Source organism: Pagrus major, chromosome 3 (assembly GCF_040436345.1).
Source record: "Pagrus major chromosome 3, Pma_NU_1.0".
NCBI classification, from domain to species: domain Eukaryota; kingdom Metazoa; phylum Chordata; class Actinopteri; order Spariformes; family Sparidae; genus Pagrus; species Pagrus major.
The window spans coordinates 434,530-456,635 of record NC_133217.1 but is presented as its reverse complement, the minus strand read 5'-3'; the positions used below and the strand labels follow the sequence as shown (position 1 = coordinate 456,635).

Sequence of the window (22,106 nt, the reverse complement as noted above, 5' to 3'; positions counted from 1 at the left end):
TTATGAATACAATAATGCAGTATATGTAGAACTGCAGGCGAACTGTAACGGAGCCTTTACATTCTGCATCACAGTCTCTGTGTTTGCAGGTGCATGTACAGTGAATTTGGTCAATATCACTGTGTCACTGTGCAGTCTGCACCCTGTAACTCTGGATTAGGAGGGGTTACATTCTCTGTCTTTTCAGCATTAATAGTAGAGGAAACCGGGTGCATGTACAGTGAATTTGTTCAATATCACTCCTCCCAATCCAGAGTTACAGGGTGCAGTCTCTTTTCGGCAGGCCCTTTCACTGTACATGCACCTGCAAACACAGAGGATGTGATGCAGAATGTAAAGGCTCCGTTACAGTTCGCCTGCAGTTCATATATACTGCATTATTGTATTCATAATTATGCTCTTAAAAGTACAAGTTATCCAAAAAGTTACTTAAGTAAATGTAATGAAGTAAATGTAAATCGTTATTACCCACCTCTGACAGCACTTACTCATTTCTCAGCATGTGTTATATGATCGCTTTCTAATGTAACGTGGAAACGCTCCTGCATCCTTTTCTGCATTGATTTCCCAATGCTCGTTATAAAATCACTGAAACAGGGATATTGAATTATGACTTTATTTATAGATCAAAGCGGTGTAAAATCACATTGCAACAACGATAACAACAACAACAACAACAACAATAAAAGTGGCAAGGTAAAGCATCTACCTCCATCAATTGTTGACAACCAGCCACATTATGGAAACATCAGGTTACTTTTTTTATCTGCACCGTTCTTTTTCCGTAGCCACTTCACTTGGGCCACAGGACTGCACAGTAAAAAAACACCTGTACTACTTTGCTTATTTTCAAAATAAAGGTGATCAGGTTATGTCTCTATGTTATATATTATTATATTATATATTACTTACCTATTTAAGTAAATATAGAAATACTACAAGTAAAATAATTTATTATTTATTATTACATTACCTTCCATGGTAGCTAATAATAACTTCTGTATTCTCTGTACTGTATAAATCTGAGATGAGCCCTGCTTCTTTTATTCTTTATTTTATTTATTTATTATGATTATTTCCTTTTTTTCATTCTTTACTTATTAATTTGATTTATTTTTGCCTCTTTTACTTGTTTCTGAACCAGCTGTATATTTCATATCATACATGTGGAAACTTTTCTCTGATCTTGCTCAACCAGAAACTGATTTTGTGATATGATGGTTGGAGCTACCTCGTTGAATAACATATCAAAATAAAAATCTGTGTGCATTAGTATGGTACATTTAGATGTGAAACAGTAAAGTGAGTAGTGTTTTAGTCTTTAGGTGAGTGAGGAGACGTGGGAGTGGAGGGACATCAGCTGACTGGAGATGAGACAGGAGGTAGTTTAGAGGATGAAGAGCTGCTCACCAGCATCGTCTCTTCTCCCAGTGGATCTACTGTCAGACAGCAGAGGAGGAAGTGTGATGACTGATATGTCTGTTGAGCTGAACAAAACTGACCTTCAACTTAGTCACCGCAAACTAATTACTTTTATAAAATCTAAAGAATCTTATATCAGGTGAAAACACTCAAGTCCAACATCCATCCTGAATGTAGTTCAGTGAGACTCTGCTGCCCTCCAGTGGACATCAGGGAGAACAGCATGACTCCAGATATAAGAGGTGTTCCAGTATTAGTAAAGTGTAGATTAATACGTATATTATTTGTACATAAATACTGCAGTGAGCAGCTGTTGAAGCGTTTTGTAAACATGAAACTATATATTTTTCTTTTAGTTTATAAAGATTTACATCTTCTGTAGGAACCAACGAGCTGAGAGCCACAGACAGGAAGTCAGACAGTATTAAGAGACGGACGAACTTATTGTTGGTTTAAAAAACACACAGGGGCTGTGTCCCAATTCTGGGGCTGCATCCTTTGAAGGACGCGGCCTTTGAAGAATGCAGCCCCTGAAATGGGACACAGCCAAGGTTTGTTGACAACAGTCAAACATTTTAATATTACAAGCTTCACCCTTCAGCTATGTGTCTTTAAGTCTTCACACTGGCAGCCACATCGTATTTCTACTCGACTCAAGCAGGAAAAAAAAGCTGCTTTCATTGAAACAGAAAACTTTACGACTCACAATATCCAGCACAAACACCAAAGTATCCTCACAGATCTCTGATTAGAAATGATAAAAATCAATTTAATTATAGATTTAATCCCTTTGTGACGTGACTATAATGAAAGAGATTAAGTCAAAATCCACAGTACTAAAAAAAATGCATTCAGAACTTCAGAAGAATTTAATCTGAGCTGGAATAAAATCAAGTGTGGATCTTGTGAAGTTAAAGTCATTTACAGAACAACTGCAATAAACACACAAGTCCCAGAATGAAATGATTTGGGAGATCAGTTCAGTTTTTTAATTTATAAATCACATTTTCAAACAACAAATATCAGACAAAATAATGCAGACACACAAAAAAAGACAAAATAAACCCATCACCTCAGAGGAACTCACTCAGGGATTCACTGATTCAGAAATTCAGAGCAAATGCTGAAGTTTAAAACTTATTACACAACCTTTGAAAGAGTCCAAATTTAATCATACAAACTTATGAAAACAACTATTAATATTACTTTCAATCACATAAAAAAGATCATTTATTGTTACACAACTACACATTCACTGGTCAGAATTTGTTCTTATGCAACAGGTGTAATCTTGTGTGTGTGAAATAAAGACGCCACAGGTTTACAGACGGTGCATCACTGAACTCCTCTGGAACAAACAGTAAATCTTCAGCATCGATGATGTTTGAGTGAACACTTGTGTCATCATAGCCTACATGTTCACAGAACAGATATGATGAATATGCAGATGTACAAGTCTTTGTCCTTAGCTGTTTTCCAATTCAGGGGCTGCAGCCTTCTCGCCACAAAGGCCGCGTCCTCGAAGGATGCAATACTAAATTGGAACACAGCCCGTGTCTGAAGTCCTGAAGGTTAATAGTGCATGCATTGAAAGAACAATCAAATTATGAAAAATAAAGCACTCTTACAGTCTGTGTCCACAGTGTTTATTTTGAGGCAGTAAAGTGCTGGCGATGCGTTCAGGAGCGCTGAGATGAAGCGTTTGTACGTCTTGTCTTGATAACAACAATATCTTTACAGCCGCCGCTGTATGATGGACACTGATCCTCTGAGGTTTACTATCTGTTTGATTTTTATTTGACATCGGGACATCAGAGCGAGGAGGATGTAGGTGATAACATCATCCATAGGAGACAACAGTGTATATGACAGTGAATATTATCGCCAAGAGAGGCACGGTGACATCACCAGAGCCTTTCTGAAAAGTTAGAGAGTTTCAACTGTTGGTGCTCGGGGCGGCTGCACAAAAAAGTCGGAGCGCTCGCGGGAAAAGAGACGCTGGGTGCTGCTGCAGACGCGCACACCACATTGGGAACAATTGAAAAAAGACGCTGGCGTTTAGGAAAAAGCACTTGTGGACACAGGGCCTTAAACAGTTTGCGGTGCTGTCAACATGACTTACCACTAACAGAGGTAAGTTAGACCGAGCGGTGCGTCGTTCCTTTAAAGGCAAACACATTCATATTTAAAGTGACAGAACAAAATGCTAACTTATACACGTGAGGTACAACGAGCGTGAATATCGGACGTCAACCATGTTAGTCGTTCCCCCTTTTATCACAGTCGTCTGTATCACGAGTTTTTAACTGATCAGTTGTGAGTCGAGTCTTTCCCAACAGGCGGCCCAGCAAGCATCTCTGCAGCTTCATTTACTTCTCCTGCTCTGAACACACTTGTGCTTTTTAAAATGACACTGCTGAGTGAATCTTTTTTCACAAACACTGCAACTAAACGGCCTCTCGCCCGTGTGGACAGCCTGGTGTCGGGTCAGAGTTCCATGTTGTGTGAATCTTTTACCACAAACTGAACAGCTGAACTGTTTCTCTGCACCGTGGATTCTCATGTGTGCATTCAAATTCTTTCTCAGACTGAAACTTGCTTTACAAACTGAGCATTTGTGAGGTTTTTCTCCTGTATGAAGTGTTAAGTGTGCAGTCAAACTTGACTTTAGTATGAATGTTTTACCACATTCAGGACAGCTGAAGGGTTTCTCCTCTGTGTGAATCTTCATGTGCCTCACAACGTCGCATTTCCACTGAAAAGTTTTTTGACAAACTGAACAATCGAACGGATTCTCCTCTGTGTGGACGACTGAGTGTTGCTTCATGTGTGTTTTTCGTGCAAATCTTTTACCACAAACTGAACAGCTGAAAGGTTTCTGCCGGGTGTGGGTTCCCATGTGTCTGTTCAAAATGCGTCTATCATCGAAACTCATCTTACAAACTGAGCAGGACAACAATTTTTTTCCCTTGTGAAGTTTTAAGTGTGAAGTCAAATTTGAGCGCTGTGCAAATTTTTTCCTGCAGACAGAACAGCTGAAGGGTTTCTCCCCGGCATGCTTTCTCACATGTGTCGAAAGGTTTCTCTTCCACTGAAACGTTTTTTTACAAACTGAGCAGCTGAAACGTTTTTCCTTTGAATGAACTCTCATGTGAGACTTTAAGGAGCTCTTAAATCCGTAACTTTTATCACAAATTGTGCAACTAAATGTCTTCGCTTCAGTTTGGATTTCATCGGGTTTCTGCAGATGTTCCTTGTGACCAACGCTTGTAGAACATTCAGAGGAGACAACTGGTGAGTGACTGAACTGTTTTTCTTTTGAATGAAGTCTCATGTGAGAGTTCTCAGAGTCGTAACTTTTACCACAAACTGAGCAACTAATTGTTGAAACCTCTGCTTGGTTTTCATCGGGTTTCTGCTGATGACCGTTGTTACCAACGCTTGTAGAACATTCAGAGGAGCTGACTGAGTGGTTTTCATTACTACGTTCCATATTACCTGCAGGTACGTCATTGTTTTGCAGAGGGTTTAAATCTGGCTGAGGTTCCCTGGTCTCCGTCCAATCACAACTGTCATCAGTCTCGGGTTCAGATGAGTCTGACGTCTCGTCATGACTAACCGGTCCTAATTCTCTATCTGGATCTGGGTCCTTGGCTGGTTCTGGTCCTCCACAGTCCTCTCCGTCAGCTTCTGTTTTCAGACCTTCTGCATCCCTGATCTCTTCGGTTTGGTGTTGATGAAGCTGTGAGGGCTGAGGTTTCTCTTTATCATCTTCTTCACTCTTCACCGGGAGTTGAAGCTGCTCTCCCTCCTGACTGGTCCCGAGTTCCTCCTGTTCCTCTTTAATCGGCTGCACCTCTGGTGGGTCCTCCTGGTCCAGACCGGAGCTCCTCTCCTGCTGCTCAGGAGGAACCTCTTCTCCATTCCCCAACAGCTGCTGGACGTCTGTGGAGAAAAGTGTTGCACATTTTGTATCACATGTTCAGACGTCAAAACAAAAACAACTACAAGCGTCGGGGCTCATTTATGACAAATTATTGATATTTCCAGTTCAGTCGACTCACTGACTATGAAAACACAAAACATTAATTTAACTTTTTTTTTAAATGTCTTTTAACTGTTGAATTCCTTCAACTTTAAATGTAACAAAACATAAAAAAACAACTAAATTTAACTTGTGCTTCACTGTGTGAAATGTTGACATGATGGAGACGTGATTATCAAAACATCTTTTTCATCGTCTATTTCTAATGAGAACCGACCGCGTTACACTGAAGATGAGACGCCACTGGAGCCACGCTGCTCGTACAGGAAGTGTTTCCCGACACGACAAGCAAATCCTGCGCTGCGTAATTCATCAGAGCAGAACTGATATCAAGGCAGCTGCAGCTCAACGCTCATATAATGTGCACGTCAACCCACGAGTTCAAATGAACCTCTCAGCTGAAGATTCTCAAATGTTTTACTGCTTAAGATCATGAAGGGACGCGGACAGAATAACATTTATCTTTACATGCAGCAGGGTCCAAGACAACTTATCAAGATACTTGCAGGGAAGCAAAAAGGATAATATCAGCGTATCGAATTGAGTAAAAAGTAGAATCTTTGAAAGATGTTCGTGAATTTCAGAATATCTTCATTTCTTTAATGACTGCGTACACTTGAGCGAACATGGACTCCACTCCCATTGACTACATGTTAATACAGGTTGTCTGCAATAAATATTAAAGTGACAGGTCAGGTCTTTTGATGTGGAGAAGCAGCACGTAGCACCGACAGGAAGCTTTTTCGCCACCCAAAAGAAGGCACACCTAAATATATATATCTGTTTGAGTGCATGCTATATTTTGAACATTTTTGGCACTTTATATTGACGTCAGACAGCCGCTGAAAGTCCGACCCAACCAGCTGATCTGTGGCTTAACGCAGTGCGCAGCAGGCACAGCTGCACGTTTGCGTATGTATGAGGTTGTCGTACAGTTGAGGGAATGTGGTCCCAACAGAAAAGGCCGTCCTGCTGTCGGTGCTTGAGCTGCTTCTCTACAGAGGAGAGATGACGGTCATCTATAAAAATATACAGTCAAAATAGCTTAAAAAGTGTGTTGTTCAGCTCCAAAGCTTCATCTGCAGAGACACGTATACAGGAGCAACTCATTCTAGATGTGACAGAATTATATTTAAACGGCTGCAGTGTTGAAATTTTTCACTGACTATGAGCTCAGGCCAACACCAGTGTTACACGTTATATCAGCTTTTTTACAAGAAGAGAGTGCTGCTGGTGCTGCAGAGCACTAATGCAAAACGAACATTTCCTCCTGTAATCGTAGCATCCGTCGTCCAAATAAGCACCGTTATACTACGCAAGTTGTGTAATCGGTCTCTGCCTAAACACCGTGTCACACCGGGAACACCGACTAATACAGGTGCAACAAAATGAAAACTAGTGCAGATTCTAGTTTTTGAAAATGAAAGATTATTCAGGTTAAAGCTGATTATTATCAGGTTTGGCTTTTGAGTAACTAACTTATATAATAATGAAGAAAGCCTCCGAGTTTAACAACATCTGGGAGACGAGTCATGAAAATATTAATCTGCTGTGAGGACCGTGTGCTGTGATTGTTTTATATATCTATTATCTTTCATTCATTTATATTTTTCATTATTTTTTTTTTTTCCTCCTCTGTTATAGTTTTGTATTGTGTCATATGTTCACTTTGAGGGAAAGTTCTGTACGAACATTGTGTCGACTGTAAATATATAAAAACAATAAATACATATTTAAATATGTATTTATTAGTCATCTGATGACTGTAAACATTCAGCAGCATTTATTTGTATGAACACATGTTGCCAAGTTTCCTCAGGGTCTCGTTGATGTTCAGAACAAATTTCATCCCAGTCCAGTGAAAAATGAGAGATTAGTGAGGTCAGAACACAGAACCAGAACAATGAGCTTCAGCTCAGAGGGACAAACTTCAAACATTCACAACTTAAGTGAAGCTGTTGGATTTTACAAGATCTCATGAATCTAATAGAAGTTTCTGCATTAATTTCTCTGAGAAAGTCCGTGACATGAACTGGGAGAAGTTCTGAGTTCTGTGAGAGTTGGTACCGAATGACCCGGAAACACGAACTTTCTGCACAAACCTGTTCAGTCATTATGTCTCCACTGTTCACCTTCAGCAGCAGCACAGTTTCCTGGTGCTGTTTACATCAACCTGTCTGTGTCTTTATGGATCTCCTGTCACACAACTGAAGGAGGAGTTTCACTGATGAAGAACGGAACCAACCTGCTCTGTGTAACTGGACCTGAGGCTTGAAAACAGCGTCCAGTAGTTTCCGGTGTCGACCCAGTTCCTCCTCGTACTCTGCTATCGTCCTTTCAAACAGCTCAAATATCTCTTCAGCAGCCGCAGTCAGCCGCTGCTTCACAAACACTCTCAGCGTTTGGACTTTAGACATTTTTACTGACTCACACGAACTTTTCCTCCAGAAACACTCCGTTAAAAACCGTCTGCTCGCTCTGATGTGCGCTGCGTTCACGGTCCGTTCGGCTCCGTCTATTTCCGGCTAACGAGCTAAGTTAGCTTCATTAGCTCCGAAGGACAGCAGCAGATAATTCAGCTGTTAAACACGTTTAAAGCTCCGAGTCTCCTCAGGCAGAATCATCGGGACATTTTGGGTCCGTGGATGACAGCTCGGTCTCCACTGAATCCACTCCGACTGCACTTTGACCGAGTTCCGTCTCCCTTCTACTTCCTGCTAGCGAGCTACGCTAACGCTCCTTAGCTTAGCATTTAGCTCCTTCGTGACTTAAAAGCTCGATGAGTTTGAGGTGAAACATCCCAAAAGTTCACACAGAGTCCACTTAAACAAGTTCATCCACGCAGGTTCTGGTGTTTCACTCCGGTCTGGACTTATTGTGACGCACGGAACCGCTGCTACAAAACAGAAAAAGCTAGCATGTAAGCCACAGGTAAGCACAATCGCTTCCGGTGTCATTTTGCTGCATTTCAAAATAAAATTGATTGATCTTTAGTTGGCAATAACGCTGGTAGAAACACCATCATCTATTTAATTCAGTATAGAAAACCACAAGTGAAGTTAAAGTAAACAGCACTTCAGTACTACAGCTGGCACATATTTTATTTAAACAGCACTTCAGACAACAGTTACAAGTTTCTTTACTAAGTAAAAATAACAACAGTGACAAAAACAACCCTTAAATACAGCAAGTAGAAATTCAATAACTTACAATCAAATGAACATGAAAACAGTGATTTAAACCAACAGTAACTTCTTTTACAATATGATGAACTTCTGCTGGCAAAAAAACTGTACACTTCCTGCAGGGATTTCAAAGTAAAAGTCAACAGAAGCAGGAGATATTTCTTATTGTTCATCTGTCCTATGATACTGTACATTATTTTAGCATGAATTCACACAGGCTACATTATCAAAATGGTAATAATAATAGAATAAAAGAAAATCCCAGTTCACACAGCCTTTCTTCCTTACAGATACATGAGGGCAGAAACAGACTTGAAACAGGCCGTGTACCCATAAAACTTTTTTTTTTTTAAATCATCAGAAGTTTATAACTTTAACTATGAATCAACCCCTGAAATATCCCACGGATAAAGTTGCAGTCCTTAATTCAATATGTGTCAGAGAAAATAAAAATTATCAATTTCATTTAGGCACATTTAAAGGGGTTAGTAGAAACTAAATGACACAAAAATGAGCAGAAATATTCATTTAAAAAAGTGTAAAACTTGAATTTGTTTCTGAACGTAGCTCAGTGAGACTCTGCTGCCGTCCAGTGGACGTCAGGCAAGCATCATCAAACCTGTCACGTTTATTAAGCTAAATTATGTTTCTCATTCTGTAGAGAATACATACAATTTACTGTATATATTTCTATAATCATTATATGTGTATATAAAGTACAGTGCGCTGCTGTTTTAGGAAATCTGAAGGGTTGTTTTTTATCTTGTAATTATCTGTAACTGTGCGTTAAAGATTCACGCCTTCAATAGGAACTAATGAGCAAATCTGGATGTTTTTAGAGACGACAAACACATCGTTGGTTTGCATAAGATTCGTTGCCAATACTTTAAAAAATGAATATTACAAGCCTTTTCCTTTAACTGTGTCATCATCTTTCAATAAACAGTCTGTCCATGACAATAAACATGTTTTTATACAGAATTTGCTGTTTGAACCTGTTTTTGCTCGGTTGTACCAGTTTACACTGACTATTACATCATGATTTTATTCTTGACTGAAGCAGCAAAATAAACCTTTCAATTAAGTAAAATCATTATTAATGATATTATCAAGAACAAGAGTTGATGCACTTTGCTGTAAAGGCAGCTGTGCTGATCCAACACATCAGCTGTTGTATTGTGAGTTGGTCTACAGACGTGATTTTACCAAAATAATAAAAATACAGTATGAGCAGTCAAAGATTCAATTGTTTATGCTTTACTCATAATGAAAGATCAACGTAAGACCAGGACAGTCCATTAAATTACTAACTTCCATTCTTGGGAGGTAAGAAATGTAATTTAAATCACATTTCAAACTAATGTAGACCGTAGTGCTGCATAGGTGTCCTAAAATACTGTTTGACAGTTTAATACATTTTAAATGAACAAATACACATAAAACCAAAAAAGCACAGTTCCCAGAAACAAACAAAACAAATGGTCATGTTGTTTCATCGTAGAAGAGTTTTAGCACAACTTATTTTGAGAATGCGTCACAGTTTTCAGCTGATCAGCGTCGAGTCACGCGTCGCCCTCCGTCTCTGCAGCTTCGTTGGTGCCGCTGCTCTCACCGACACACTTGTGATTTTTGATATGTGAGAGCCGAGTGAATTTCCGATCACAAGCTGAACAACTAAATGGTCTCTCCCCCGTGTGGACAGCCAGGTGTCGTTTCAGCGTTCCATGTTGTGTGAACGTTTGACCACAAACTGAACAACTAAATGGTTTCTCCCCAGTGTGGATTCTCATGTGTCTCGTCAAGTTCTTTCTGAGACTGAAACTCGTGCTACAAACTGAGCAGCTGAAAGGTTTTTCTCCTGTGTGGAGAGTTAAGTGAGAGGTCAAACTTGAGTTTTGTGCGAATCTTTTACCACAGAAGGAACAACTGAAGTGCTTTTCACCTGAGTGGATTTTCATGTGACTCACAAAATCTCCTCTCCATGAAAAGGTTTTGTCACAGATTGAGCAGCTGAATGATTTCTCCTCTGTGTGGAGAGCTAAGTGTTGTCTCATATGTGCCTTTCGTGCAAATGTTTTACCACAAACTTCACAACTAAAGGGTTTCTCTCCAGTGTGGATGCTCATGTGTGCGTCCAAAGTCTTTCTCAGACTGAAACTCATCTTACAAACTGAGCAGGTGAAAGGTTTTTCTCCTGTATGAAGTTTTAAGTGCGAAGTCAAATTTGAGCGATGTGTGAATTTGGTGCCGCAGACAGAACAACTGAAGGGTTTCTCCCCGGTGTGGATTCTCATGTGTGCAACAAGGTTTCTTCTCCACTGGAAAGTTTTCTTACAAACTGAGCAGCTGAAACGTTTTTCTTTTGAATGAAGTCTCATGTGAGACTTCAAAGAGTTCTTAGAGTCGTAACTTTTACCACAAACTGAGCAACTAATTGTTGAAGCTTCTGCTTGGTTTTCATTGGGTTTCTGCCGATGACTCTTGTTCCCAACGCTTGTAGAACATTCAGAGGAGCTGACTGAGTGTTTTTCATTACTGCGTTCCACATTACCTGCAGGTACGTCATTGTTTTGCAAAGAGTTTAAATCTGGCTGAGGTTCCCTGGTCTCCCTCCAGTCACAACTGTCGTCAGTCTCAGGTTCAGAGATGTTGTCATCAGTCTCAGGATCAGAAGAGTGTGACGTCTTGTCATGACTATCTGGCTTCAAATGTTCTCCATCTCTGATCTCTTCAGTTTGTCTTTGATGAAGCTGTGAGGACTGAGGTTTCTCTTCATCATCTTCTTCACTCTTCACATGGACAGGAGTGAAGGTGAACTTGATGATATCAGCGTCCTCCAGCCCTCGAAGCTGCTCTCCCTCCTGACTGGTCCAGAGTTCCTCCTCTTCCTCTTTAATGTGTAGCAGCTGTTGTGGGTTCTCCTGGTCCTGCTGCTCAGGGGGAACCTGATCTTTACTCACCGACAGCTGCTGGACATCTGTGGAGAATAATGACATGCACATGTTACACAGTCCTTCAAACTAAAACTATTAGCATACATTGCTTTTAGCAAGGCAGCTGCAATTTCATGTTCATGTTATGTTCACATGTAAACTGGACTCTGTGTTTATAACATCGATGCGTGGTGCTCACACACAGTCTCAGTTGATGGACAGTGTTTCCCAGATGTCTGATATGAAGATGTCAACCACTAACCCTAGCCCATAATATCAGGCCTGCTAGCTTGTCCCTAGTGGCAGCATGGTAAGGCTCACAGTAGGAACACACAGGCTGTGTAGCCTGGTCCGCAGTCACTCCTCTCAACTGTGAACCAGTTGTTTGCAGGGAGGTCTAATCACAAAGTGTGGTACTCAAGCTCAGAGTGCATCAGTTTCATGGGGGAGATTGTGTTGAATGCTGAGCTGAAATAAACAAACAGCATTCTGATGGGTGTTTTCAAGGTGTGTGAAGACTGAGCGGAGGGCAGTGGAGATGGCATCTGTGGATCTGACTGCAAACTGTCGGGGGTCCAGGCTAGCTTGGATGTCGTCTTATGTGCAGGAGAACGAGTGACTGGTACAGATCGGTAGTTGTTGAGACTTTTTACACGTATCTGGGTTTTCTCCAGAAAAGTTGTTCAGCCTGGTGGCAAGTGTCTTATCTGATCAGTGTGGGTTCAACCAACAGACGTCACTGTTTAATCCTGTTAAAAACTGATTTTCAATTACATGAATAGGAAAGGGGGTATTATTTTCAGTAATATGCTCCAGTTTACAGTGTGCCAAACCATTCCCTGGTGTCCTTAATCATCTGAAATATGATATGAAACATAAATGGTGGAAGAGATAAAAGAGCCGCATTCATTTTATTTTGTAAAGTTGACCGCATTAATTGATAAATTATTTTTGAAAACAAATTTTCTGCTTTTTTGTTAATAACACAACAGCTCCACTGTGCAGTTATTAACGTCATATCGCCAACAGTGATGAGCCAATAGCCAGTAGCTAAGGCTATCCAAGTCGTTAAACAGGTGCAGAGACGAAACACACTCACAAAACTCGTTCACTTTTTAATAAAAGCGTGAAACTTTGTACACTTGCACAGTTTCGGGCCCTGACACATTTTCAGATATGGAGCCATATCGGCAGATAAAGAATTGCTTTTGCAGGCTTAGCAAGTGCTGCGTCTACACACAGCAGGTGGTGGGTCGCACCTTTAAAGTTGTTTTGTTAGCAGTCAATTAAAACAGAAGAAAAAACACGCTGTTGTAGCTCATAACGTCAAACTGCTGCAGCTGTGTCGAAGAACACAACATGAGGGAAAAACATATATATATTATATCAAATAAACCATCTTTGCTCACTACATTGTAGCCTTTCTCACACTCAGTTGTGCATTAAAAAAGCATTAAAGTGTTGGTTTCTATTATCGGTTATTTTATCGGTATCGGCCATGACAGTCAGGTAATTATCAGTGATCGTGAATCCTTAGTATCATCACATCTCCTGAACCTCATGAGAACAGAAGGTGATGTCTCCCTCTGTGTGTTGGTGTTCAAGGATCCTGTAATAACACTGTTGCTCATCTGACAGTAAAGAAGTTGATGTCAGGATGTGAAGTGTCAAACCTGCTCTGTGCGACCGACCTCCAGCGTCCAGCAGTTTCCGGTGCCGACCCAGCTCCTCCTCGTACTCTGCTATCGTCCTTTCAAACAGCTCAAATATCTCTTCAGCAGCCGCAGTCAGTCGCTGCTTCACAAACACTCTCAGCGTTTGGACTTTAGACATTTTTATTGACTCACACGAACTTTTCCTCCAGAAACACTCCGTTAAAAACCGTCTGCTCGCTCTGATGCTAAATGTTATATTTCAAGCTAGCAGCCGTTAGCCTCACATCGACAGACACCGGGAGATTATTCAAATATTTTTACATTTTAAAGTAACAGCACAGAGGCTTTTCACACAGGCTAATCTGGACTTTTGTACGATTTCGATGCCTGTAAACTAAAGCTATTGAATCTTCTCTGAGCAGCTCTGTGTGGCCCAGCTCCGTCTGCTTCCTGCTAGCAAGCTACGCTAACGTCCTTTAGCACTAACACGCTGAAACACCCCGACATTTACACGGATTTCACTTTTTGGACAAGTGTGTCCTTAAATACAGACTCTGGTGTTTTAATCAGACTGTATTTTGTTGAAACGCACGTAATTTGTAACGAAAAAGCCGCGGTACATGGCGCTGTGTACAGTTAGCATATCACACTGAGGCAAATCCCTTCCGGTGCAGCGTTTTCGGTGATTTCCAAAGTAAAAGCGCTACAGTGGTGACATGAACGTTCAATGTGTAGCAGCTCTTATTTTATTTTGAAGTTTAGAAAATGGCCCCGGAAGCACTTTTACGTCGTCTTTTCACTGTTTTGTACAAGATGGCGGCGAACAGAAGCAGCTCATGACCGCCGTTAATCCCGGAAACAGCAGCAGGAAACCAGAACCAGAACCCCTCAGAGTCATTTCCCGACAGTCTGCTAACCTGCAACAAGAGTAGCGTGAAATAAACTGACAAGGACTTTGTGTTGCACCTGCTAAAGGTGGTTTAATTGTGTGAAAATGTCTCGAGTCCAAACGCTGAGAGTGTTTGTGAAGCAGCGGCTGACGGCGGCTGCTGAGGAGATTTCCGAGCTGTTTGAACGGACGATGGCGGAGTACGAGGAGGAGATTGAGCGACAGAGCAAACTGCTGCAGGACGCTGGGATACCTGACGTCCACAACAAAGCAGGTGTGTGGAGGCTTTTTTATTAAAGAGCTCATGTTATGCTAATTTTCAGCGTCATACTTTTCTTTGGGGGTCCCAGTAGAACAGGTTTAAATACTTTACTTTTCAAAGAACACGTTATTTTTCTCATATGGTGCATCGCTGCAGCTTCCCCCTTTCGCACTGTGTCTTTAGCGCTCTGTTTAAGCTACAGAGTGAGACACCTGGGCTCTGTTCAATCTTTGATGGGAGTCGCACAGAATGTAGCCAATCAGAGGCAGAGTAGGGCGGGTCATGCTGAGCAAGGTAGTGTGATCTAAAATAACGCCGCTACAGCTGGTAATCATGGCTGCTTACAGCTGTATATATTCTATAATATATGAATATAAATATTTATATAATGGCTGTTACATAGTGACGCACGTTAGTTACAGAAGGGAAGGCTCAACTCCAAACCAGGTATGAGACGAGGGGTGCTCAGTTGGTTGCAATTTGCAACATCACAGATAGATGTCACTCAATGCTACACACTGGACCCTTTTATTTAGAACCAACTCCAGTTCAGAACCAGGTTTTGCCGTGCACCTGTATATATAATATCCTCGAATTAGTGATAATGTTAGATTTATGTCATGTGTTTGTGTTTTTCAGGGTTTCCTGCAAATGTCAAGACGTTTCTGGTGAATATAGAGGATCCTCCTGAGCAGCAGGAGAGGAGCTCCAGTCTGGACCAGGAGGAACCACCAGAGCAGCCACACATTAAACAGGAACAGGAGGAACTCTGGACCAGTCAGGAGGGAGAGCAGCTTCAGGAGGGAGAGCAGCTTCAGGAGGGAGAGCAGCTTGGAGGGCCGGAGGAGGCTGATATCACCAAGTTCACATTCACTCCTGACCCTGTGAAAAGTCACGAGTGTGATAAAGAGGAACCTCAGTCCTCACAGCTTCATCAAAGACAGACTGTAGAGATGAGACATGGTGAGGACTGTGGAGGATCAGAACCAGCCAGGAACTCTGGTCAAAGACATTTACAAGCAGCTGGTGATAAAACGTCACACAGTAATGATGGCGTGAAGCAGACGAGGGAACCTCAGTTAGGTTTTAATAGTGATACAGGATGTAATGTGGCCAAAAAATATTCCAGCGGCTCTGAATGTGGTCAAAGATTTGACAGCAAGGATCGTCTGCAGATCCAAACGAGCTGTCGCACAGAAGAGAAAAAATTTACTTGCCAATTTTGTGGTAAAAACTTTACAAAAAGCTCAAATTTGACAACTCACCTGAGAGTTCATACGGGGGAGAAGCCGTTCACCTGCTCAGTTTGTAACGCAAGTTTTAGCCTGCGATGCACGTTGGTGAATCACATGAGAGTTCATACCGGCGAGAAACCATTTTGCTGCTCTGTTTGTGGTAAAAGGTTTTCAAAGAAGGCGAATTTGACCACACATATGGCCCTGCACACCGAGGAGAAGCCTTTTAAATGCAGCGTTTGTGACAAAAGATTCACTTGGCATTCACAGATCAAAAACCACAAGTGTGCAGAGACAGAGACAACATGATAGTAAAATATACAGTTCAAATGTACTGCCATGAGCAGGAAACGACTTGACATGTTGAAGAACTGTAATTGTGTACTTATATGTAATCAGATCAGCTGTTTTAAAGGGGTGTAACGGTTTGCAGAACTCATGCATGAACCCCGACTGCTTTGCTTTTGTTCACAATCTGTTAACAAAAGTTTTGCCTCTTTAATCATCATATTGCAACGTAAACATGTTGGCTTGAACCAGAAGTTGCTCTGGTCCGACATCTTTCAGGCCGTCCCGAAGCTCTTATTTGTGCTGTGAGGAGCGATGAGCAAGGACACATAAGAGCAGCCTTCACAGAAGTCTGTTTAATACCCAGCACGCCTCCTTGTTGGATATCAGTTATTGATTGGATGCTGCAGCTGATCGGACTGATCTGATACATCACAACATCACTGGAGTCGTGAAGTGACGACAAACAACAGATCAAACTCAAGTGCATCACTCCAGAGTTAATTCATTTGTTTTGTTCACCATTCAGTTAAAGATCTGTGTCTTCTGTTATTAGATAGGTTTTTATTTACATGATTGAAGTCAGAGAGAGAGTCTGTCTGTCAGCAAGAATCATTGTTTCAGTGTAGTCACATGTGAGGTTTGATATGTTATATAATTTCCATTTTCCCTGAGACATTTAGCCTGATGCATAATTTCCAGTGTTGAAAAAAAAATCATAATCACTTTCTGGTTTATGAATAAATCATACAAGAACACGTTCTGTCAGTCAAAATGGTTTCTGTGCCCCTAAATACAGAAGTGTGCTTGTTATTCACGTTCAGGTGTTTGTTGAACGTGCGCAGACTCAAATTTAGCAAAAGCTGGCGTCAGAAACGGACGTCGCTTCACGTAAGGACGTCTATTTCCTGTTTTCTTCTCTCCTCAAACGGTTTCTTAAGGCTCTTCTCATTTCTCTATTTTGTGTGTCTACAAACTATTTATTCTCTACAACATGAGAAACATTGTTTAGCAGAATATTCAACTACTACTGTAAAAACCTCCTTTATATCTTGAGTCATGACACTTCCTCTGCTGTCTGACAGCAGAACCACTGGGAGGAGAGATGATACTGATGAACAGCTCTTCATCCTCTAAACTACCTCCTGCCTCTTATCTCCTCACATCCTAAAGACTAAAACACACCTCACTTTACATTTAGTCTTCAGTTACACCACAGATTTATTGTAACAGAAGAATCCAACAGCACATAAAGTAGTTAAACTTATTTCCACCTCGACCAAATGCAACATCAAAGTGCTGCTTGCATGTTAAATGTGATAATCCAATGATACAACAGACAGTTTGAAATAACATGAGCACATTTTGTACTGTTTGCGTTTTAATTTACTTGTAGCATCTCTATATTTATTTAATTCAAGCATCTGGATGTTTCTTTTCTTTTTAATGCTTAAAAAAGATGATCTTGTAAAGAGCACTTTTATTTTGAAAACCAGCGAAGAAATGGTCCCGGAAGTGATTGTTCTAACCGTGGCAAACATTTTAGCTTCTTCCGGTTTGTACCGGCGGTTCTGTACGTTTCCATCAGATAAACCGGGGCGGTCCACTGGACCCTGGGTGGATGAACTTGTTTAAGTGAACTTTGAGGATGTTTCTCCTCAGACTCGCCTCAGTTTAGTGAAGAAAAAGCTATAAATGCTAAGCTAAAGGACGTTAGCGTAGCTTGCTAGCTCTCCGGATGTTTCTAACAGACCCAAAATGTCTGACTGGACTCTGTGTTGTTCACTTTACTTGTAACATGTCGAATATCTGAAGTATCTCCTGATAGTAACGGAGTGTTTCTGGAGGAAAAGTTCGTGTGAGTCAGTAAAAATGTCTAAAGTCCAAACGCTGAGAGTGTTTGTGAAGCAGCGACTGACTGCGGCTGCTGAAGAGATATTTGAGCTGTTTGAAAGGACGATAGCAGAGTACGAGGAGGAACTGGGTCGGCACCGGAAACTACTGGACGCTGTTTTCAAGCCTCAGGTCCAGTTACACAGAGCAGGTTGGTTCCGTTCTTCATCAGTGAAACTCCTCCTTCAGTTGTGTGACAGGAGATCCATAAAGACACAGACAGGTTGATGTAAACAGCACCAGGAAACTGTGCTGCTGCTGAAGGTGAACAGTGGAAACATAATGACTGAACAGGTTTGTGCAGAAAGTTCGTGTTTCCGGGTCATTCGGTACCAACTCTCACAGAACTCAGAACTTCTCCCAGTTCATGTCACAGACTTTCTCAGAGAAATTAATGCAGAAACTTCTATTAGATTCATGAGATCTTGTAAAATCCAACAGCTTCACTTAAGTTGTGAATGTTTGAAGTTTGTCCCTCTGAGCTGAAGCTCATTGTTCTGGTTCTGTGTGTTCTGACCTCACTAATCTCTCATTTTTCACTGGACTGGGTTGAAATTTGTCCTGAACATTAACGAGACTCTGAGGAAACCTGGCAACATGTGTTCATACAAATAAACGCAGAACTTTCCCTCAAAGTGAACATATGACAGAATACAAAACTAAAACAGGAGAAAACAATGAATGAATGAAAGATTTTTAAAATGAAAGATAATATATAAAACAGTCACAGCACACAGTCCTCACATTGATATTTTCATGACTCGTCTCCCAGATGTTGTTAAACTCAGAGGCTTTCTTCATAATTATATAAGTTAGTTACTCAAGAGACAAACTTGATAATAATCAGCTTCAGCTGCTGAACCAGCGACCGGGCTGGTTCTGACATCTGGGAGTGAAAACTTCTGATATCAACACACCTGCTGATCTACACACACACGTGAGCCTTTAAATGTGTTTATGAAATACTTAAGAGAAGGTATATATGGGCTCGTGTCCACATGGTGTTTTTTTTCTGAGCACCGGAAGCTTTTTTAATTGTTCCCAATGAAAAGTCTCAGCGTCTTTGTTCTGAGCTCTCTCTTCTCTCTCTTCTCCGAGCGCATCGGGTCAGAAATGTGTCAGCTCTTCAGGAAAACTCTGGTGACGTCACCGTGGCTCTTTTTCTTTTTCCTGGCCGAGGCGATAATATTCACCGTATGGATGATGTCATCACCCACATCCTCCTCGCTCTGACGTCCTGATGTCAAATAAAAAACAGGCAGATATTAAACCAGAGAGGATCAGTGTCCATCACATAGTTGTCATAGAGACAAGACGCTTCGCCACATGTGCTGATCTGCCTGAAAAAATCACGATGTGTTTTTAATAGTTATAAATCCTCCCTCACGCCTCGTCTGCATTATAATCTCTAACAGAAAAAGATTTAATATCGGCGCCTAACGCTGGAAAAGATGAGGTGTGTGTAGGATTAAAACAACAGACAGAACAAGATTGAAAATAAAAATGGATGAATCGCTTCGCTGTCACTCGCTAATGTTGACAGGATGTGGATAAATTAAACTACAATGTTTAAACAGCTTGCTGATGTAAATGTATAAAGATGTAAACGGGCAGTAAAAATAACATAAAGCTAAAGTAAAGTGCAGTATTACCTTTACATACATACCTCGACTTATTTGTGGCGTAAAATAAACAATTATAATAATAAACTTTATTTATCTAATTTAGGACCTTTCGAAACACAGTTACAAACTGCTTTACAAACCGATTAAATACAAAGCGAATAAAACAAGCTAAAAGCAATAAAAACAAAACACATAAGAGCAAAACACGCAGTAATAAAGCAGATAAAATCACTGACAGGCAATTTTCAACAGATGGATTTTCAGAAGATGACACTGAGTTTGCAGCTGGACCGCTCCCTGCAAAGACTTAATGTATACCTCCAACGAGAAGAGACTCACTGAGGATCTCAGGCTGCGAGAGGGAACATAAGAGATCTGTTAAATAACTTGGAGCGAAGCCTCAATCAGTAAAATCTTACTCTAAAAGCAACAGGTAACCAGCGCAGGGAAACCAGGATCGGTTGGTTCAGTTTTGGATGAGAGGGATTTTCTACTAATACCAGAGAGCAAGGAACTGCAGTCATCTGACAATAACCTAAAAAATGTTTTGCGCTCAAGCCGGACCTAATTTTATCCATTTGTGTTTAATTAATATGACAGTGACCTTCTGAACTTTCTCAGGAGGTCTGTCTGACCCTGATATCTGTTACTTGGATTCAATGGGGCAGTTAAAAACCCTCCTGTACAAAACCATGATGTTTTAAAGAATCTAGTAATGGACTGATACGTATGATAATACAAGGTGGAGAAAAACCTTCCCTGTAGCAAACAGGTGGCGCTGTAACTATGACTGAATATCTAATGCAAATATTAATGATGAGAACATTTTCACTTTAAGTAGTAAAACTTGTTTATATGTTCACATAACGTGAGCGAGGATCACAATTTAAAATGCATCACGTGCTTCTTTAGTTTGAATGAAGACGTGAAGCATTTCTCCCAAATTTCAGTGTTGAGTTCAGTTGTTTAAATGTAAACAGGATATTTCTCTTTTCTGCACAGACACACAGCAGCTGCAGGAGAGTGAAGAAGAGGATCCTCCTGAGCAGCAGGAGAGGAGCTCCAGTCTGGACCAGGAGGACCCACCAGAGCTGCCACACATTAAAGAGGAACAGGAGGAACTCTGGACCAGTCAGGAGGGAGAGCAGCTTGGAGGGCTGGAGGAGGCTGATATCACCAAGTTCACCTTCAGTCCTGTGAAGAGTGAAGAAGATGATGAAGAGAAACCTCAGTCCTCACAGCTTCATCAAAGACAGACTGAACAGATGGAGACAGAAGCTGATGGAGAGGACTGTGGAGGACCAGAACCAGCCTGGAACTTTAATCCTGATTCTCATTTACAGTCAGCGACTCATGATGAGATGTCACAGTCCTCTGACCCTGAGACTGATGACGACGTCTCTGGAGCTGAGAGTAATGACCGTTGTGACTGGGAGGAAACCAGGGAGCCTCCGCCAGGTTTAAACTGTCTGCACAACAGTGAAGTATCTGTCAGTGACGTGAAATGTTACACTAGAAAAACATTAATTAACTCCTCTGATTGTGCTACGAGCTTTGGACACGAGGGACGTCCGCAGGAACACGATGGGATCCAAGCAGGAGTGAAACCGTTTATTTGCCCAGTTTGCGGTAAAAGTTATCACATTAAAAACTCTTTAAATACTCACATGAGAAGTCATTCAGGAGGACGCTTCAGCTGCTCGGTTTGTAAAAAAACCTTCCACTGCAGACGATATGTTGTGAGCCACATGAGGACCCACACAGGGGAGAAACCCTTCAGTTGTTCTGTCTGCGATACAAGATTCGCCAAAAGCTCAACTTTGAAGGCTCACTTGAGAGTTCACACAGGAGAAAAACCTTTCACCTGCTCCGTTTGTGAAGCAAGTTTCAGTCACAGATACAATTTGACCACACACATGAGAATCCATACTGGGGAGAAACCGTTCAGGTGTTCAGTTTGTGGTAAGAGATTCACACAGCTTGGATCTGTGAGACGACACTCGATAGTCCACACGGGGGAGAAACCGTTTAGTTGCAGTCTTCATATGGAAGAACACAAGTGTGTCGGTGAGAGCAGCAGAGAGGCTTGTTGAAGACATTTCTTTCCAGCAGGTCTGAAGCTCTGAGGGAAAGACTTTACTCAGCACTGATCAGTTTAAAACTGTGACGTGGATCCAAAATAAATTCATGAACGATGAAGCGACATGATTGTTAAATTAAGTTTTTATTGGTGTCCTACACGGTTTTGTTTTCTCCCAGGCACTGAGCTTTTTTAGAATAATTTTGTTAATCTAAAATGTATTTAAACTGTGATATATATTAATATAAATAATATACTGATAATGTTTTAAATGACTCGTGTAGCATTATGGTCATCGATTGTTTGAAGTGTGATTAATAAATAAAATGTGTCGACTAACCGCCTGATAATAAAATGTACTTCTAGTTTAACAGACTCTCCTGATCTTTAATTCACATCTTACTCTGTGTAAAACATGATCAGTTGATTTCTTTGTTAGCTGCTCGAACTATTTGCTTTAAATACTTTTAAATACATTTTGGACGAATCACAAGTTTATAGAATTTTGGTCTGAAACAGATTTAACAGCTGATCTGTTGAGTTACCACGTTGCCTTTGAAGCAAAGTAATTTACTTGAAATAATTGAGAAGAGT

The 22,106-nt window shown here is 41.0% G+C and overlaps 4 protein-coding genes across 4 annotated transcripts; 2 read left to right on the top strand and 2 right to left on the bottom strand.

Moving 5' to 3' along the window:
• Nucleotides 1-2,385: 2,385 nt before the first annotated feature.
• Nucleotides 2,386-8,340, bottom strand: LOC140993554 (uncharacterized). Its single transcript, XM_073463042.1, has 2 exons — nucleotides 7,713-8,340; nucleotides 2,386-5,367 (listed from the first exon to the last, which is right to left on the bottom strand). The coding sequence occupies exons 1-2, from the start codon at nucleotides 7,882-7,884 to the stop codon at nucleotides 3,788-3,790; spliced, it is 1,752 nt and encodes a 583-aa protein (XP_073319143.1). The 5' UTR covers nucleotides 7,885-8,340; the 3' UTR covers nucleotides 2,386-3,787.
• A 211-nt stretch (nucleotides 8,341-8,551) lies between these two features.
• On the bottom strand, nucleotides 8,552-13,906 carry LOC140993555 (uncharacterized). Its single transcript, XM_073463043.1, has 2 exons — nucleotides 13,259-13,906; nucleotides 8,552-11,629 (listed from the first exon to the last, which is right to left on the bottom strand). The coding sequence occupies exons 1-2, from the start codon at nucleotides 13,416-13,418 to the stop codon at nucleotides 10,215-10,217; spliced, it is 1,575 nt and encodes a 524-aa protein (XP_073319144.1). The 5' UTR covers nucleotides 13,419-13,906; the 3' UTR covers nucleotides 8,552-10,214.
• Nucleotides 13,907-14,079: 173 nt separating this feature from the next.
• On the top strand, nucleotides 14,080-16,672 carry LOC140993575 (uncharacterized). The gene is made up of 2 exons (XM_073463067.1): nucleotides 14,080-14,403; nucleotides 15,031-16,672. Exons 1-2 carry the CDS (start codon nucleotides 14,235-14,237, stop codon nucleotides 15,933-15,935), a joined length of 1,074 nt encoding a protein of 357 aa, XP_073319168.1. The 5' UTR covers nucleotides 14,080-14,234; the 3' UTR covers nucleotides 15,936-16,672.
• Nucleotides 16,673-17,528: 856 nt separating this feature from the next.
• On the top strand, nucleotides 17,529-21,883 carry LOC140993564 (uncharacterized). The gene is made up of 2 exons (XM_073463052.1): nucleotides 17,529-17,958; nucleotides 20,435-21,883. The coding sequence occupies exons 1-2, from the start codon at nucleotides 17,787-17,789 to the stop codon at nucleotides 21,523-21,525; spliced, it is 1,263 nt and encodes a 420-aa protein (XP_073319153.1). The 5' UTR covers nucleotides 17,529-17,786; the 3' UTR covers nucleotides 21,526-21,883.
• Nucleotides 21,884-22,106: the final 223 nt, after the last annotated feature.

What these genes read in the sequence shown, in the direction of transcription:
- LOC140993554 (XM_073463042.1), bottom strand. Translation starts at nt 7,884, where the DNA reads ATGTCTAAAGTCCAAACGCTGAGAGTGTTTGTGAAGCAGCGGCTGACT. An exon ending in GGTCCAGTTACACAGAGCAG is followed by an intron (nt 5,368 to 7,712) that starts GTTGGTTCCGTT and finishes TTTTCTCCACAG; the next exon opens with ACGTCCAGCAGCTGTTGGGG.
- LOC140993555 (XM_073463043.1), bottom strand. Translation starts at nt 13,418, where the DNA reads ATGTCTAAAGTCCAAACGCTGAGAGTGTTTGTGAAGCAGCGACTGACT. An exon ending in AGGTCGGTCGCACAGAGCAG is followed by an intron (nt 11,630 to 13,258) that starts GTTTGACACTTC and finishes TATTCTCCACAG; the next exon opens with ATGTCCAGCAGCTGTCGGTG.
- LOC140993575 (XM_073463067.1), top strand. Translation starts at nt 14,235, where the DNA reads ATGTCTCGAGTCCAAACGCTGAGAGTGTTTGTGAAGCAGCGGCTGACG. An exon ending in TGACGTCCACAACAAAGCAG is followed by an intron (nt 14,404 to 15,030) that starts GTGTGTGGAGGC and finishes TGTGTTTTTCAG; the next exon opens with GGTTTCCTGCAAATGTCAAG.
- LOC140993564 (XM_073463052.1), top strand. Translation starts at nt 17,787, where the DNA reads ATGTCTAAAGTCCAAACGCTGAGAGTGTTTGTGAAGCAGCGACTGACT. An exon ending in GGTCCAGTTACACAGAGCAG is followed by an intron (nt 17,959 to 20,434) that starts GTTGGTTCCGTT and finishes TTTTCTGCACAG; the next exon opens with ACACACAGCAGCTGCAGGAG.